Source organism: Chiloscyllium punctatum, chromosome 1 (assembly GCF_047496795.1).
Source record: "Chiloscyllium punctatum isolate Juve2018m chromosome 1, sChiPun1.3, whole genome shotgun sequence".
Classification (NCBI taxonomy): domain Eukaryota; kingdom Metazoa; phylum Chordata; class Chondrichthyes; order Orectolobiformes; family Hemiscylliidae; genus Chiloscyllium; species Chiloscyllium punctatum.
The window spans coordinates 98,453,143-98,471,897 of NC_092739.1; the positions used below are offsets into that span (position 1 = coordinate 98,453,143).

An 18,755-nucleotide genomic window follows, 5' to 3' on the forward strand; every position below is an offset into this window, starting at 1 on the left:
TTTGCTGCTTGATCAAAGACACAAAATAGTTTCATTTTATCGCACGTACGTTATATAGCATTGACGCAAGGATGTGGTTACAGTTTCTATGCAAAGCGTTAGCATTTGTTTGGATAAGATCTTGCACTTTAAAATATGACTACAATTAAATATCATCACCCTACTCTCAATCATCACTAAAGGTGTTATCAAGCAACATTCAGTTGTGGATAACATGCTTGGGTTCCAACAAGAATACTTGACTTCAGACCTCATTATAGTCTTGACTGCAAGAGCTGCATTGGCAGACACTGCCCATGGCACTAAAGCAACTGAAAGTGGTTTCATAGAGTCTGAGCATTTAAGCTTTATTTTTAAAGAATCCTCACAGTGTGGAAACAGGCCAGTCCATCCAACAAGCCCACACCAACTCTCTAAAGTTCACCCCACTCTAAGACCCATTCCCCAATCTATCCCTGTAGCCCTGCATATCCCATGGCCAACATGCCTAACCGATACATTCCTGAACATTATGGGTAATTTAGCATGTCCAGTCCACCTAACTAGCACATCTTTGGATTGTGGGAGGAAACCAGAGCACCCAGTGGAAACCCATGTAGACACTGTGAGAATGTGCAAAACTCCAGACAGACACTTGCCTGAGACTAGAAGTGAACTGGGTCCCATTGAGTCACCATGCCACCTCAAATTATAGTACAATGCAAGTTGATGGGAACTGGGACAAATTTTCATGAGTCACAGCCATAGCTACTATAGGAAAACATCATTGTAATATTTGAAGATCAATCATTTCAAACATAGGACATCATTGCAAGAGTTCCTTGGAACACCATCCTGGTCCTAAATTTTTTCTGTGCCTCCATTAATGACATTCCCTTCACCATAATGTCAAAATTACAACCACTCATTAATGATTACATAGTTTTTAGTTTAGTTATGATTCCTCAGATACTGAAGCAACCCATGTTCACATGCAGTGTCCTGATGAAGAGCTTTTGCCCGAAATGTCAATTTTCCAGCTCCTCGGATGCTGCCTGACCTGCTGTGCTTCTCTAGCACCACTCTAATCTAGTCTCTGATTTCCAGCATCTGCAGTCCTCACTTTTGCCGTCTTCACATGCAGCAAGCTTTCAGGTTTGACTGACAGGTGACAAATAATATCTGCCACAAATACTTGTACTGAATAAAAATTGTAGGAGTGAACTGGAATTCCCATTGTATACTGGGGGCTTGTTTGGATGATCTACCAAGGGATAAAAAACACTTCCTGTCTGAACTGATTTCATCAGTTTTTTTTAAAGTATCAACGTACATCAACAACTTCCTTTATCTTGACTCCTTTGGCCCACAGAGGCCTATAAATAAGATTGTCACAATATTCCTGAATGCGAAGCCTCCAACACTCCTTCCAGGTGAAGCAACAGCTTACTTGTACTTCTTTCACTCTAGAGTATCGCACTTACTACTCACAATGTGGTCTGCAAACTCCTCCCCACAAACGTTCCGATGGGGCAGGCAGCAACAAGGCTGTGCACTGGATTTTATTAGGTATCACCATCTCCACCAAGAACCCACTCATCATATTAAACGGCCATTGTACACCTGGGCAAGCACAGTCAGTCTGGAGCTGCCCTACGCAGTTTCAGACTTTTGCCCCAGACATGACAGACAAGGGGAAATCAGCACCTCAGTTGGATCTTGGAACTCCTGCAGGATGGGGGTGGAAGGGGAGAGGGATTTCAGACTGAATTTTCCAAAGCAATTCAAAGGATTAGGCAATTTTTTAATATTATAGTCTTATATTTATTTTGTTTTTTGTATTACAATCAAAGAAACATAGAAAAATATCATTAAGAGATCATTAAGCCCAATGCAGAGAACAAATGATGATGGGCTCCAGCCCAAAACGGAGAAAGGGAGGACTGCAGATGCTGGAGATCAGAGCTGAAAAATGTGTGGCTGGAAAAGCGCAGCAGGTCAGGCAGCATCCAAGGAGCAGGAGAATCGACGTTTCGGGCATAAGCCCTTCTTCAGGAATGCCCGAAGCGTCGATTCTCCTGCTCCTTGAATGCTGCCTGATCTGCTGCGCTTTTCCAGCAACACATTTTTCAGCTCCAGCCCAAAACATCGATTTTCCTGCTCCACGGATGCTGCCTGACCAGCTGTGCTTTTCCAGCAACACCCTCTTAACAGCATACAGCGTTCTCAGCATCAAGTAAAAGAGCAAAGAAGTGATGGTGAATTTGTATAAGACACTAGTTAGACCTCAGCAGAAGTATTGTTTACAATTGTGTGTGACATTTTATAGAAAAGGTGTAAATACTTTGGAGAGAGTGCAGTTGCAGTTTGCAAGAATGGTTCCAGAAATGAGAGAATTCAGTAACGAGGACTGACTGAAGAAGCTGGGACTGCTCACCTTGAAGAGGAGACGGCTAAGAGGAGATTTGATAGAGGTTTCCAAAATAATGAGCAGGCTATATAGAGTGGACAGGGAGACCTTGTTCCCACTTGTAAAAGGAATAAGAACAAGAGGCCATGGGTTTAAAGTGGTACACAAACGGAACAAGGATGATGTGAGTAGTCGAGTGAGTAGTTAGGGTATGGAATGCACTGCCCAGAAATGTGGTGGAAGCAGGTTCCAAGTGCTGTGAAGCTAAAGCTACTTATCACACAAGTGAGTAATGTAGCATGTGTTTAAGTGCCGGTATGATGCCAGGTATGTCTGCTCCACATTTTAATGACTGGTTGACCATCAAACAATGCATTCCTTTGATGGTCTAGAGGGGAGTGCTTGCAGTCTGTTCTCTGCCAGTCCTTGCCTGCAAACTCAGAACTTATTGTCCAGCATGAGATATAATTTTGCTATTAGACAACAAATTACACCAAAAATTGTTTAAGATTTCATTTGGTGAATTTCATTTGCATGTACCGGAAGAGCCATATACTGTAAACTTTTTATTATCCAACTTCTACTGGACCAGGAGGGCGCCAATTGATAAAATATTCTGGAAAATCAAGAGGTCCACATAATCAATGTACAAGGATTCTGGATAATCCCTGATGGAGGATGGAAAAAAGTTGTGGCTGTAAGAGATGCTCCACCTTTGAAGTTTTTCCAGTATGGGAGTTGATTTCCACAAATTCTAGGATCACTAATTACTGTTTATAAGCTGTTGCATTGTTTTGGAACTTTGGAAAAATAAGAGATGAAAACAAAGGCACTTTAAAATGGGGGAAGAGAGGCAAAGCAGTGAGCAGGTGGCAGGTCATTGGGGAGTGAACCTGCCTGGCTGTCTGATCAGGCAATGAACCTGCACAGTTGACAGTGTGTTGCTGGAAAGGCACAGCAGGTCAGGTAGCATCCAAGGACCAGGAAAATTGATGTTTCAGGCCAGAGACCATCATTCATTCCTGATGAAGGGCTCTGACCCGAAACGTCGATTTTCCTGGTCCTCGGATGCACCCTGACCTGCTGTGCTTTTCCAGCAACACACTGTCAACTCTGATCTCCAGCATCTGCAGACCTCATTGCTTTCTAATCAACCTGCATAGCTGTCTGACCAAGCAGTGTCATAGAGTCATAGAGATGTACAGCATGGAAACAGACCCTTCGGTCCAACCCATCCATGCCGACCAGGTATCCCAACCCAATCTAGTCCCACCTGCCAGCGCCCGGCCCATATCCCTCCAAACTATTCATATACCCATCCAAATGCCTCTTAAATCTTGCAATTGTACCAGCCTCCACTGCTTCCTCTGGCAGCTCATTCCATACACGTACCACCGTCTGTGTGATAAAGTTGCCCCTTAGGTCTCTTTTATATCTTTCCCCTCTCACCCTAAAAACTAATAATTTGACAGAATAATACTGTAAACTTTGAGATATTTGAAGTATATAATTTTTGGTGGTTTATCAAGAGTGCCAGTTAACACAAAGTTTGTTGTATTCACACAAGACTGCTCTGAGTAGAAATTTTCCAAATCAACTTGCCCAGATGTGTGATGGTATACCTATGGAGCAGATGGGACTTGACACTGGGCCTCCTGACTCAGTGATAGCGACACTACCACTACACCACAAAAGTCACTCACCTCTGCCTAAACAAAAGGAGTTTCTGCATACGTTGCACCTTCTTCATTGAGGCAGGTTTATGAAGATTGTCAATCCATGCATTTTTCATAGCAATGCCCCAGTGTCTACATACCGAGTCCGAGGCTAATCATGCAAGCAATCAGTATCTTCCTTCCCATGTATGTGTAGTTTGGTGTTTTATTTTAAAGTTAGCTTTCTAGTTTCCCAGTCCTGATAATTCAAAGAAATAACTTCAACTTTGTGTCTTTTTTTTATCAATCCCAGGTCTTGCCTCTGATCCCAAACACTTCTCTTTTTTTCTAGCAATCTGTTTCCCACTCCTCGCTCGCACTCCAGCCACTGATGCCTCGCATCCCCTCAACACCTCTTCCATATCCCCCTCAAACCTCTGACCCCTCAATCTATCCTCAATGTAATCACATTGCTGCGTGAGAATGACAATCCATCTGCCAGTAATTACACAGTGTTTCATTCCTGCTGTCTGGGACTGGAGACAGACAAAACCTTTTTTAGTCACATTTTGTCATTAAATTCAGCAGGGCTGAAGGGAAATCCATTCTAGATCTCTCCCAAACCTCAGGCTTGTCAGGAGAACCTCTCGGCCGCCGAAGAAAAGCTTTTGATATAAATTCTTTTCACTAGTGCTTTTTGCATTAGACCAGCGTATGAGATATAAAGTAATGAAGGCAGAGTCTTTGTAAAGGATTGTTTCTAAGGAAAGACTTTTCTACATTCTAATCATTTCATTTTGAATAAAGGACAAGGTCAAATAACTGCAATATCACGTTAAAAATTTTTGTTTAAAATATGTTTATTAAAAATCATTCAATTGTTATTCAGATGGTTAAGATATAATTAGAGAGTACCTATTTCTAAATTGGATTTGTATGCAATGCATTAAGAGTGGATTATAAGTTTAGCTGACATGTTAGCGATGGTGTTAGTTTAGCATTTAAGCTGTTTTACGTCTAATTTTCAAAGACTAACTGATTTTTACACTCTTCTTAAAAATGTAAAAAGTGAAGTTCAATTTCACCATGTTTTTAAATTATAGGCTTTGCACTACTTTCAATTCAAAGATTTCACAGACATGTTCTTCCTAATAAAGCAAATTCTTTGTCATTTAATGAGTTTCATCCTGAATTACTTTGTTGATCCATGAGAGATAGTTGTTTGATAAATGAGTATAAACACCAGGTTTGATGTTATCATTGCAATGACTTCCAAACGAAACGATGCCACTGTACACGTTTTGATGAGACCACTTCTTCTTACATATTAACGGACCACCGGAATCACCCTTTAAAAGCAAATGTTAGCAAATAATAAATCTATTAAGGAATGGACATAGTTACATGAAATACTCAAAATAATGGCTGATTTCTCTTGCCATTACTAATTGCACTTACATGTAGAATTTTTTAAAGAATTGTGAAGATCTTATGTACCTGCCCCATCTCCAATGAACGTTGGCAGAAAACCTGGAAAAATCATTTTTCTTTACTGTTTCTGTGGGATTTTTACCAAAGTACCAAAACAATTTTGGTAGATAATTGGTGACTGCTTGCATAAATTCTACTTGCTCATTTTATATAGACAAGATCATGATAGAATTGTTACATTATCAGCTTTGCTTTGACATTTGACTGGTGTCCAAAGTCCAGAGGTAAGTCTTTAATTTTTATGAAGCAAAGCAAGTTCATTCAAACACAATATACTATACTGTAGCAAAAGGTATGCAAGATAAAATGAATCAGGGTATTGTTTATATTACATATATTTATAGCAGTAATGCTTCTAATTCATTAAAACTGAAAAAAAGTAAGGTCTGAAGCTAGTCGATTATTTTGCAGAATGGTTTATAATTATACAGATTTTATTTTCTTATATTCCTTAATGACAGTGGTGGTAAAATGATGAGATAATCATCTTTCAAGTCAGAGATCAAATGCTATGTCTGTTAGAGTAAGTGACTCTTTATTGAACTTAGATGTGCAGTTCATGAGAAGAAAGCTGACTTGGGAAATGTAGGCGATGATGAGAGACCTTGAATGGTGAATTCTGAAGGACATTTATCTTGAGCTGTCACTTGCCAAAGAATGCAATACATCTGTGGGGATTCGGGATTATTTTGAGAATTCACTTTATAACTTCAATATCAAAGCTGCATTTAACTGGGTGTGGCATCAAAGAGCCTTAGTAAAACTGGAGTCAATGGCAATCAGAGGACAAACTCTCCATCGCTGGAATCATAACTGGCACATGGGAAGATAGTTGTCATTTTGGAAGATCAGTCATATCAGCTCCAGGACATTTCTGCAGAGTTACACAGGGTAGACATCTTCTAATCAATCTATTCAGAGATGTTATTACACACTTCTGGAGCAGTTGACACTTAAATTTGCTCCTTGTGGTCCCAAGGTATGGATGAGTTCTTCAGGGTATTGAGTTAGGCCTCTACATTTTCAGCTACTTCATTAATAACCTTCCCTTCAACATAATATCAGAATGGGGATGTTTACTGATTGCACAGTGTTCAGGATTACATGTGACTCCTCAGATACTGAAGCAGTCTGTGTCCAGATGCAGCAAGACCTGTACAATATCCAGGTTTGGGCTGAAGAGTAGCAAGTAACATTCATGCCATAGAAGTGTCAGAAAATGACCATCTCCAACAAAGGAAATTTCTACCCATAAACCTTGGCATTCAATAGCAGTATTATCACTAAATCCACAATAATACCTCCCAAACCAATGACCACTACCATCTAGAAGGACAATGGCAATGGATACTTGGGAATACCATCACCTGTAAGTTCACCTCCAAGCCACATAACATCCTGACTTGGAAATACATTGCTGCTCCTTCAACGTCACTGTGTCAAAATCCTGGAACTTCCAACGTAATGGCATTGTGCATGTACATCAAATATATTGCAGCTCCCAACTACCTTCACAAGAATAATCTAAGGATCAGCAATAAATGCTGGCTCAGCCAGCAATACCTAGGCCCCATGAGTGAATAACAATATAGGAACAGGATTAGCTTGTTCGGTTCCTACAGCCTTTCCACCATTCAATAGGCTCTGACATTCCTCACATCCACTTTGCTGCATTTTCTCGCTCACCCTTGATTCCCCGACTGATCAAGAATCTATCTCAGACGTAAGTGGGTGGAAGTCCATTCTGGTTGTAAGGAAAGTATATTCCTGTCAGGGTGAAAGGGAAGGCTGGTAGGTATAGGGAATGCTGGATGACTAAAGAAATTGAGGGTTTGGTTAAGAAAAAGAAGGAAGCATATGTCAGGTATAAACAGGATAGATCGAGTGAATCCTTAGAAGACTATAAAGGAAGTAGGAGTATACTTAAGAGGGAAATCAGGAGGGCAAAAAGGGGACATGAGATAGCTTTGGCCAATAGAATTAAGGTGAATCCAAAGGGTTTTTACAAATACATTAAGGACAAAAGGGTAACTAGGGAGAGAATAGGGCCCCTCAAAGATCAGAAGGCGGCCTTTGTGTGGAGCCGCAGAAAATGGGGGGGATACTAAATGAATATTTTGTATCAGTATTTACTGTGGAAAAGGATATGGAAGATATAGACTGTAGGGAAATAGATGGTGACATCTTGCAAAATGTCCAGATTACAGAGGCGGAAGTGCTGGGTGTCTTGAAACGGTAAAGGTGGATAAATCCCCAGGACCTGATCAGGTGTACCCGAGAACTCTGTGGGTAGCTAGAGTAGTGATTGCTGGGCCTTTTGCTGAGATATTTGTATCATCGATAGTCACAGGTCAGGTGCTGGAAGACTGGAGGTTGGCAAACATGGTGCCACTGTTTAAGAAGGACGGTAAAGACAAGCCAGGAAACTATAGACCGGTGAGCCTGACCTCGGTGGTGGGCAAGTTGTTGGAGGGAATCCTGAGGGACAGATGTACATGTATTTGGAAAGGCAAGGACTGATTCGGGATAGTCAACATGGCATTGTGTGTGGGAAATCATGTCTCACTAACTTGATTGAGTTTTTTGAAGAAGTAACAAAGAAGATTGATGAGGTTAGAGCAGTAGATGTGATCAATATGGACTTCAGTAAGGCGTTCGTCAAGGTTCCCCATGGGAGACTGATTAGCAAGGTTAGATCTCACGGATAACCTTTTGGATATAGAACTGGCTCAAAGGTAGAAGACAGAGGGTGATGGTGGTGGGTTGTTTTTCAGACTGGAGGCCTGTGACCAGTTGAGTGCCACAAGGATTGGTGCTGGGTCCTCTACTTTTTATCATTTTCATAAATGATTTGGATGCGAGCATAAGAGGTACAGTTCGGAAGTTTGCAGATGACACCAGAATTTGAGGTATAGTGGACAGCGAAGAGGGTTATCTCAGGTTACAACATGATCTTGACCAAATGGGCCAATGGGCTGAGAAGTGGCAGATGGAGTTTAATTCAGATAAACACAAGGTGCTGCATTTTGGGAAAGCAAATCTTAGCAGGACTTATACACTTAATGATAAGGTCCTAGGGAGTGTTGCTGAACAAACAGACCTTGGAGGGCAGGTTCATAGCTCCTTGAAAGTAGAGTTGCAGGTAAATAGGATAGTGAAGAAGGTATTTGGTATGCTTTCTTTTATTGGTCAGAGTATTGAGTACAGGAGTTGGGAGGTCATGTTGCAGCTGTACAGGACATTGATTAGGCCACTGTTGGAATATTGCATGCAATTCTGGTCTCCTTCCTATCGGAAAGATGTTGTGAAACTTGAAAGGGTTCAGAAAAGATTTACAAGGATGTTGCCAGATTGGAGGATTTGAGTTATCGGGAGAGGCTGAACAGGCTGGGGCTGTTTTCCCTGGGGTGTCGGAGGCTGAGGGGTGACCTTATAAAGCTTTACAAAATTATGAGGGGCATGGATATGGTAAATAGTCAAAGTCTTTTCCCTGGGGTCGGTAAGTCCAGAACTAGAGGGCATAGGTTTAGGGTGAGAGGGGAAAGATATAAAAGAGACCTAAGGGGCAACTTTTTCATGCAGAGAGTGGTACATGTATGGAATGGGCTGCCAGAGGAAGTGGTGGAGGCTGGTACAATTGCAACATTTAAGAGGCATCTGGATGGGTATATGAATAGGAAGGGTTTGGAGGGATATGGGCCGTGTGCTGGCAGGTGGAACTAGATTGGGTTGGAATATCTGGTCGGCATGGACGAGTTGGACTGAAGGATCTGTTTCCATGCTGTACATCTCTATGAATCTATGACAGATGTGAAATGAATCTGATTATTGCCAAACAAGTTCCACAACAGATGTGGGCTACAGTACAACGTATTCAAAAATGTTGTAACTTGTGAAATAACACCCAGAAAGGACCAAAGGATAGTCACGAGGAAATGGGAATGTGACAAAACACTGTCGGGTCTGACATTCTGATGTCAGCATTGAAGCACATTATCAGGTTAAAGCAGACAGAATTTTACTCAGCTATTCCTGAACTGCTAAGGCTTGAATCTGAAGTAGGCGACCTAAAATCAACAACAATTTATACCTCCCCTTATCAATCACAAATCAAATTTAAGAGAAAGGAAGTTACATTGCTACCTTTAATTCAACGGTTTGAACATAAATTGTTAACTTACCTTACATGCATCCTGATTGTAATCTTTACCAAATGCACATATCATATCATTTGTTACATTAAGTGAATATATTTTCTTGCAAATTTCTGTTTTCAGGACAATTAAGTTTGCTTCCTGTAAAGTATCAGAATGCGATTCAGTTGCAGTTGCTCCCCATCCTGCGACACTGCATTTGGTTCCAGGTTTGACACCTTTAGTTGATTTAGGTAGCTTTAGAGTTGAGACAAACTTGTTTAGAATGGCTTTATTCTTCAACTGTAACAGATAGAGGTAAAATTTCAATGAACTAATTATTCTATACATATGTAACTATCACAAAGGAGCTACAAAGAACAAAGAAACAATAGAAACAGGAGTTTAGTTACTTACTGCAAGATTCCTATTCTCTGACCTGCTTTCTCTGACACAGTCTTTATAAGCTTAGCTTAGGTCAGCTTCTGGTCACTGGTAACCCCCAGGATGTTAATATTGGGTGATTCAGTGATGGTAATGCTACTGAAAGTCAAGGACAATGGTTAAATTCATTCCTGTTGGAGATGGTTAATGCCTGATGTGTGGCATGAATTTCCTGCTTGTCAGCCCAATACTGAATGTTGTCTAACTCTTCCTACATTTCATCAGGGACTGCTTTAGTGTCTGACGGATCATGAACAGAACTGAACATTGTGCAATTATCAATGAACATCCTCAGCCCTGATCTTATCATGTAGGTTGCAGCTAAAAATGGATGGTTCTAGGGCACTGCACTAAGGAACTCCTGCAGGGTTGTCCTTGCAATGAGATGATGTGCCTCCAACAACCATCTTCCTTTCAGATAGGTATGACTCCAACAGATGAAGAGTTTTTTCCCAAATCTCATTGACTTCAGTTTTGCTAACACGCCTTGATACCACAATTGATCAAATATCACCTTGAAATCAAGTACAATCAACCTTACTTCTCTTATGCCTGCCCATGCTCTATATCCATTACTGACCTTGGTTCACAAAAGTAACAGCAAAGTGCAAGTTAAAATATATCAATTACCATCGCAGCTGTGGGGATGGGTGTGGTGAGAGAGGTGGAATTTGAGCAGTTGAACATGCTTCCATGTTTTTTGGTACAGACATGAATTTTCTGTTCTTTGGTTAATGAGATGAGGGAATAACAAATAGAAGACAAGGATTCAAAATTTGTGAAGGGAGTGGAAGAGGCAGTCAATGTTGGCAGGGATAGGGATGCCTGCATCTCCCTGAAGAGAAAATGGTTCATTTGTCATCGCATCTGTGCACGTTCCCCATTCTGAGATCCAGCTTTCAGACACCCAGGAACATCTGCCCAGTCATTGCAGCCTCAGGAGGCAGAAAGAAACAACAGTTCAGTGTGATGAAGAGGTCCCTTCACTTGATCTGATACCCACAGTAACCAGTCATAGTAAGCCCACTTAGCAGTGCTACTCAAATTAATTGTTTGCGCATTTGGTTATTTTTTAAAGTGAGGTTTCTACCTGAAGCAGCATAATGTCATATCCAGAAGTTTCCAATATGAAGTTTGGATGTGGAAACATCTTCTTCAGCTTTATTGTCTGTTTGTTTTTTTGCGTGGAAAGTGAATGAGATCCAACAACCACTTCTGTTTCTGCTACTTCTATATCTCTGTTATTGTTTTAAGAATAATTTTGTTACTTGCAAGTCAAAGTGAGCTTTTGTTTAATCATACAGAAACTAATTAAATCATATTGACATTTGATATTTGCTTAAAACAAAATGAACCATAATAATTATACTTTGATAAGTGACAGGTTACTGCTGAGAGACAGAGTGAAAAAAATATAAAACTGACATTGCAATTAAGTATTCTTAATCGACCGTACAGTTCAAATCTATTACAAGGTTTCTGTCAGATTGGCTATTTTATGCATTTATGCTACTGTTAGGTTAGTCTAGGATCAGAATCACATCACATCAAATTGACTCTAATAGTAACAAAACCATAATCAATACTCAGTCTGACTTAAATATTTAAAGAGGGAAGCAAACTTGTCAGGTGCCTACTGCCAATGTTTTGAAATGAATCACACTAGAACAATTCAGAATAGACTATCCGGTTCTAGGAACAAATTAGTCTGTCAGGTCTCAGCTTAAATTTGCATCAAAAACTAAAAGCATGTCTGACTGCATTAAAGTGTCAGTCTAGGTGATGTGTTCAAGTCTCTTGAGAGAAATTCCAATGCACAACCTTGAAATGCAGCACTACAGTGCAACCATTGAGCCAAGTCTGCCATCTAAAGTTTCATTGTGGTCTTGAGATTTCCCTGTCAATGGAAGATAAACATAAAACAAATGCAGGGTCTTACTTGCAGTGTGCTGCAGTCAATACCCACTGAGGTTTAATTAGCGCTCCCCCACATATGTGTTCTTTTTTAAATTGAATAGATGCCATGTAAAGTCTTGAGTTATTTGCAACATTGTGACCCCCAATGATATCCACACAATCATCTACAATGGAGAAAGAGATGAGATTAGATTATAGAATGTTGGTAGCTAAATTTGATAGGTTTCCATCTGATACAGAGACAGTGTTATAACAAGATACATTAATTAAATGCAGATCTAAAATTTATAAATGCAAAATTCTAAATTTTATGTACTTACATCCTTGCATGGGCAGGTAAATGACTGCAGTAATGACCAACACCAATGACAGTAAATTACACATTTTGATAGTTTCTGTGTATGCAGCATAAAAGCAGCAACCTTTTTAAAAGAACTGAACAGGAAGTGGGAGGAATAAAATGGTCAACACTACTGAAAAGAACGGATACTCAAAAAATACAGTCCGCAGATTCCTCAAGAACAAACCACGACAAGCAGACCAAACACAGCCAGAAACCCTAACCACCTTACCATACATCAAAGAAGTTTCAGAAATGACAGCCAGACTACTAAGACCCCTCGGAATCCTAATAGCACACAAATCCACCAACTCTCTCAAACAAAAATTAACAAACTTAAAAGATCCAGTACAACCCATGGACAAAACCAACGTCATCTATAAAATTCCATGCAAGGACTGCCACAACCACTACGTAGGACAAACAGGAAGAAAGTTAGCCACCAGGATACACGAACACCAGCTAGCCACAAAAAGACACGACCTTCTCTCCCTCGTAGCCCTACATACGGAGGGAAAAAAAACCCACCATTTTGACTGGGACAACACATCTATCCTGGGACAGGCTAAGCAAAGGCATGCCAGAGAATTCCTAGAGGCCTGGCACTCCAACCACAATGCCATAAACAAACACATAGATCTAGATACCATCTATCAACCCCTCAGAAAATGAAATGACATCACCATGAACCCCAGGAACCCCATCCAGGACAAACATATAAATAGAAAGCAGGAGACAACAGCTTCACTTCACTTGGAGGTCGCCACTGATGATGTCACCTAGCCAGGTAATGAAACATCTGGATATCAAACCTACACCCTAAACTACTGCAAATGCAGTGAAACATGATCGTTCTGAATTGCAAAATTAAGTACAGATGCTGTAGAAAATGAAATGTCTTGGAACACCAATACGTGTTTGCTCGATCATCAACATGTCACTGGAAATTAAAACTGGATGGCTTGTAACACAGACAACCAATCCCCAATGTCTGTTTTCTTTCCACATCTTTAACATGCTGAATGAAATGGACAATGGAAATGATTTAGTTATTGAATTAGCAAGTTTCCAACAAAAATAGTGTATAGAATTATTTTACTCAATGCACAGATGTTGGTATGTGGGACAAACTACAAATAAAAAGTATTTACTTTAGAATTACAGGGGAATTCAAACCTGACTCCAAATATGATTGTATTAAAAATGGTTTAGTGTATTCATACTATTCTGTAGCCTTGATCCAGCGAGAGGCTGGAGCGGCCGCTATCTCTGGACGAGCTGACCAAGGCCCTCGAGTCCTTCGAAAAGAATAAAACTCCCGGAAGTGACAGCTTACTGGTCGAGTTCTATTCCGCTCTGTGGGACTTGATTGGCCAGGACCTGCTGGAGGTGTATGTCAGTATGCTTCGGGCAGGTACCATGAGTGAATCCATGAGGAAAGGCATCATCACCCTCATCTACAAGCGGAAGGGGGAGAGGGAGGAACTCAAAAATTGGAGACCAATCTCACTGTTGAATGCGGATTACAAAATTCTGTCAAAGGTAATCACCAACTGGGTCAGGTCTGCTCTGGGGTCGGTGATTCACCCTGACCAAACCTGTGCTGTGCCAGGCAGGAAGATCGCTGAGAGTCTTGCACTCCTCAGGGATACGATTGTCTACGTGCAGGACAGAGGGTTGGATACCTGCCTGATCAGCCTGGACCAGGAGAAAGCCTTTGACAGGATATCACACAGGTATATGAGAGATGTTCTCTCCAAAATGGGCTTTGGGGAGGGAATCTGCAATTGTCAGTGCAGTCTCAATCAATGGGTGGGAATCAGATAGCTTCCCAGAGAGATCTGGAGTCAGGCAGGGCTGCCTCTCTCTCCTGCCTTGTTTGTGTGCTGCATAGAGCCATTTGCCAATTCCATCAGGAAGGATGCGAGCCTGAGAGGGGTGACTAGTCCTGGCAGCGGGGGCCTGCAGGTTAAGGCCTCCCTGTACATGAATGACGTCGCCGTTTTCTGCTCGGATCCGCTGTCCGTGCGCAGACTCACGTGCATATGTGACCAGTTCGAACGGGCCTCGGGGGCCAAGGTAAACCGAGGCAAGAGCGAGGCCATGCTCTTCAGGAACTGGGCCGACCAATCCTCAATCCCCTTCACCATCAGGTGTTGGGTATTTGGTTCGGGGGGGGCTGGGGCGTGCGCCAAGTCTTGGGAAGAGCGTATCAGCAAAGTGAGGCGGAAACTGGGCAGATGGAAGCTACGGTCGCTCTCCATCGCGGGATAAAACCTGGTCATCAGGTGTGAGGCACTGTCATTGCTATTATACGTGGCACAGGTCTGGCCTATTCCCAGAACCTGTGCCGCTGCAGTCACCCGGGCCATCTTCCAGTTTATATGGAGGTCAAAGATGGACCGGGTCCGAAGGGACTCGCTGTACAAAGATCTGGGCAACGGGGGAAAAAATACACCCAATGCCACCCTCACCCTGATGGCCACCTTTGTGTGTGGCTGCATCAAGCTGTGCGTGGATCCCCGGTACGCAAACACCAAGTGTCACTATGTACTGAGGTTCTACCTGTCCCCGGTGTTGCGAAGGATGGGCCTGGTCTCGCTGCTTCGGAACGCTCCGAGCAGTTGGACCGTTCTGTATCACTTGTCCTTCGTGGAGAAGTTTATGAAGAAAAACACCTTTGACCAAAAGTCCATCAGGAAGTAGTCAGCACGTAGTGTCCTTGAGACCCTTCGGGAAAAGGAGAGGGCGGATCCTATCGAGCGGTTCCCTGAGCAGACTGTCAAAGCCATTTGGCAGAATGCCTCATCGCCAGAACTTTCCAACAAGCACCAAGACATGGCTTGGCTGGTGGTGAGAAGGGCTCTGCCTGTGAGATCCTTTATGCATGCCCGGACTCTCAGCCGCACCGCACGCTGCCCTCGAAGTGGCTGCGGGGGGGAGGAGACTGTCACACACATCCTTCTGGAATGTGCCTAAGCAGAAGAAGTCTGGAGAGGAATGCAGTGATGTTTGTCGAGGTTCATCCCGAGCAGCGCCGTGACGCGGGACTCCGTGCTCTACGGCCTGTTCCCTGGGACGCACACCGAGACAAATATCAACTGTGCCTGGAGGATCATCAACTCGGCTAAGGACGGTCTCTGGGCGGTCCGAAACCTGTTGATCTTCCAGCTGAAGGAGTTGACCCCGACTGAGTGTTGCAGACTGGCACATTCCAAGGTCCAGGACTACGTGTTGAGGGATGCCCTGAAGCTTGGGGCGGCTGCCGCCAAGGCGCGGTGGGGAAAGACCACCGTGTAACATCTGCCTGCCTAAAGAAGAACAGGGGGCCCGTGCAGTTATTTGGGCTCTGCTGATGCCTCAGCTAAAAATGTAATCGTACAGACCTGTAAATCGGAATGATTACTCTGTTTTCGGTATGCAAACAAATGGAATGTTTACATATGTATGGCATGTCCAGTTGTACAGATCATCAAGGTATTTTATGAATAAAGTATTTTTTTTGAAATAAAAAGAAATTCTGTAGCCTTGATCCAACCACAGGGATTCCACATGGGGTAGGATTTGAGAAAGGAAACTCCAAAGTTTCCTGTGGTTTTGCCAGTTCTCTTTAGCTTGCTAACTGTTGCCTGAGGGAGGATGGAATACAGAGGTTGGGAATTAGAGGGAAAGTGAAGCTGGGGAGGTGAGAGATCATGATGACAGTGGGATGGTGGTTAAGGGAGTAAGGGATTAGGGAAGAGACTGTAGATGGTGGTCAGGGAGGAACACTGACTTGGTGATGCATGGCAGTGAGGAGATGCATTGTAGGGCATTATTCACTATACAACTTATTGGGTTGCCAAGCTCACAGGCATTGCCAAGAAGGCATTTGCATGACCTTATATCAAGACTTTTGCTTCTCTCATTTCCTGAGGGAAAACTGACTAGAATGGGTTAAAAACATAAAGTATAGCATTCTTAAATGACCAATGACTATCTAATACTGACAGCAGATTAATCACCCATCTTCAATAAAAATGAAAACAGGAAGATTCCAGATGACTTAATCATTGGAATTAATGGAAAGAGTAAGTCACGTAGCTCCTTGAACCTGCTCCACCATTCAATAAAATCATTGCTGATCTGATTAATCCACATTTTACGTACACTGATCATCAGTAAATCTCTTGTTTATCAAGATCTACCCACCTTTGCCTCAAAGAGATTACACTAATCAGCTTCTACTGCCTTTTGAGGAAGAGAGCTTCAAAAATTCATGACCATCTACAACAATATTTCTCCTTACTTCTGCTTCAAATGGGTAAACCTTTATTTTTAGCAGTGACTTCAGACCTGAAACTTTTAAGATTCAAACCTGACCAAATCCCAACTATTTTGGGATCTACTATTGCCTGCAATTGCCTACCTCTAGGCAATAGCCATGAAAAGATTTCTTCTTTAATTGTTCATACGAATATTTTTACATTTTGAAGACAAAAACTAGAAAAGAGGAGCAGTGATAGGCTATTTGGCCCTTCAAGCCCACTCCACTATAATATGCTCATGGCTGGTCATCCAACTCAGTACTGTGTTCTCGCTTTCTCCACATAACTTTCAATTCATTTAGTCCTCAGAACTATATTTATATCCTTCTTGAAAACAAGGAACATACGAACACGGAACAATAGTAAGTCACTAGGCCTTTTGAACCTGCTTCGACACTCAATAAGATCATGGATGATCTGATTTTAACCTCGACTCTACATTTTTGTAATTGTCCTGTCAGCAGTAAAGTGTCAACCACATTGCTGGTGGGTCTTGGGTCCCATGTAAGCCAGACCAAGTAGATGGCTGATCTACTCTCTAAAGGGCATTAGTTGTCAGAGAAAAATGTAGACATCCCCATTTATGTATGGGTAAAGATGTAACCATCATTAAACATTGCATTCTTCTTTCTGACTGAGTGTTTAATGTGGATAAATGTGTGGTTATCCACTTTGGTGGCAAGAACAGGAAGGCAGATTACTATCTAAATAGAGTCAAGTTAGGTAAAGGGGAAGTACAATGCGATCTAGGTGTACTTGTACATCAGTCAATGAAAGCAAGCATGCAGGTACAGCAGGCAGTGAAGAAAGCTAATGGCATGCTGGCCTTCATAATAAGAGGAATTGAGTGCAGGAGCAAAGAAGTCCTTCTGCAGCTCTACAGGGCCCTGGCGAGACCACACCTGGAGTATTATGTGCAGTTTTGGTCTCCAAATTTGAGGAAGGACATTCTGGCTATAGAGAGAGTGCAGTGTAGGTTCATGAGGTAAATTCTCGGAATGGCAGGACTAACATATGTTGAAAGATTGGAGGGACTGGGCTTGTATACACTTGAGTTGAGAAGGATGAGAGGGGATCTGACTGAGACGTACAAGATTATTAAAGCATTGGACACTCTGGAGGCATGAAGCATGTTTCTGCTGATGGGTAAGTCCAGAACCAGAGGACACAGTTTAAAAATAAGGGGTAGGCCATTTAGAACAGAGTTGAGGAGAAACGTCTTCACCCAGAGAGTGGTGGGTGTATGGAATGCTCTGCCCCAGAAAGCAGTGGAGGCCAAGTCTCGGGATACTTTCAAGAAAGAGCTGGATAGAGCTCTTAAAGATAGTGGAATCAAAGGCTATGGAGATAAGGCAGGAACAGGATACTATTCAGCTATGATCATAATGAATGATGGTGCTGGCTTGAAGGGCCGAATGGCCTACTCCTGTACCTTTTGTCTATTGTCTGTTGTTGGCCCCCCTCTGGCGCCCAATGGCCTTTTAAGTGCACTACTGGCCCTCTTGAAATTTGAGATCTTCTCCCCATAGATGAACTTTTCAATTGTCTGGAAATGCACTTCACATCCTGTAGATTGTGTGGTGTTTGCTCAGATCCAAAACACTCTATCATGTCAGTCTGAATTGCTGGATTTGCTCACAACTGAAATTAAGAAGTGCAACAAAATTTCATAAGATCAAACCTCAGGCATCACATTTTCCACAATGTCTCCATTGGAATTCTGATTTAGTATGAAGTATAGTTATCCTGATGCTGTACTTTGCACATTGGAAATTATGGTTCCTTTTCTCAGTACATACTTTCGCATGCTGATGCAATAGCTTGAAATTGATCAATTCTTGATGTCACATCAGAGATGAGATGTGCAACATTATCTACACTGCCAGATTTTGACAGGTTGTACAGCAACATGCACCACATTATGGTCAGATCAGTGCCCTTTTAAAGGTTAGATTAGATTATTTACAGTGTGGAAGCAGGCCCTTCGGCCCAACAAGTCCACACCGATCCCCCTACATTTACTCCTTCACCTAACACTATGGGCAATTTAGCATGGCCAATTCACCTAACCTGCACATT

The 18,755-nt window shown here is 42.1% G+C and overlaps 1 protein-coding gene across 1 annotated transcript; it reads right to left on the bottom strand.

Annotated features, from left to right (window-relative positions):
- Positions 1–5,097: 5,097 nt before the first annotated feature.
- On the bottom strand, positions 5,098–12,374 carry LOC140482447 (granzyme K-like). Its single transcript, XM_072579954.1, has 5 exons — positions 12,350–12,374; positions 12,052–12,193; positions 11,203–11,350; positions 9,717–9,971; positions 5,098–5,393 (listed from the first exon to the last, which is right to left on the bottom strand). The coding sequence occupies exons 1-5, from the start codon at positions 12,357–12,359 to the stop codon at positions 5,217–5,219; spliced, it is 732 nt and encodes a 243-aa protein (XP_072436055.1). The 5' UTR covers positions 12,360–12,374; the 3' UTR covers positions 5,098–5,216.
- Positions 12,375–18,755: the final 6,381 nt, after the last annotated feature.

Excerpts from the sequence above, each read along its gene's own strand:
- LOC140482447 (XM_072579954.1), bottom strand. Across the intron at positions 11,351-12,051 it reads TTGACTGCAGCACACTGCAA|AGATATAGAAGTAGCAGAAA; the intron begins GTAAGACCCTGC and ends AAACAATAACAG. Across the intron at positions 5,394-9,716 it reads ACAATCAGGATGCATGTAAG|GGTGATTCCGGTGGTCCGTT; the intron begins GTAAGTTAACAA and ends TTGCTTTTAAAG.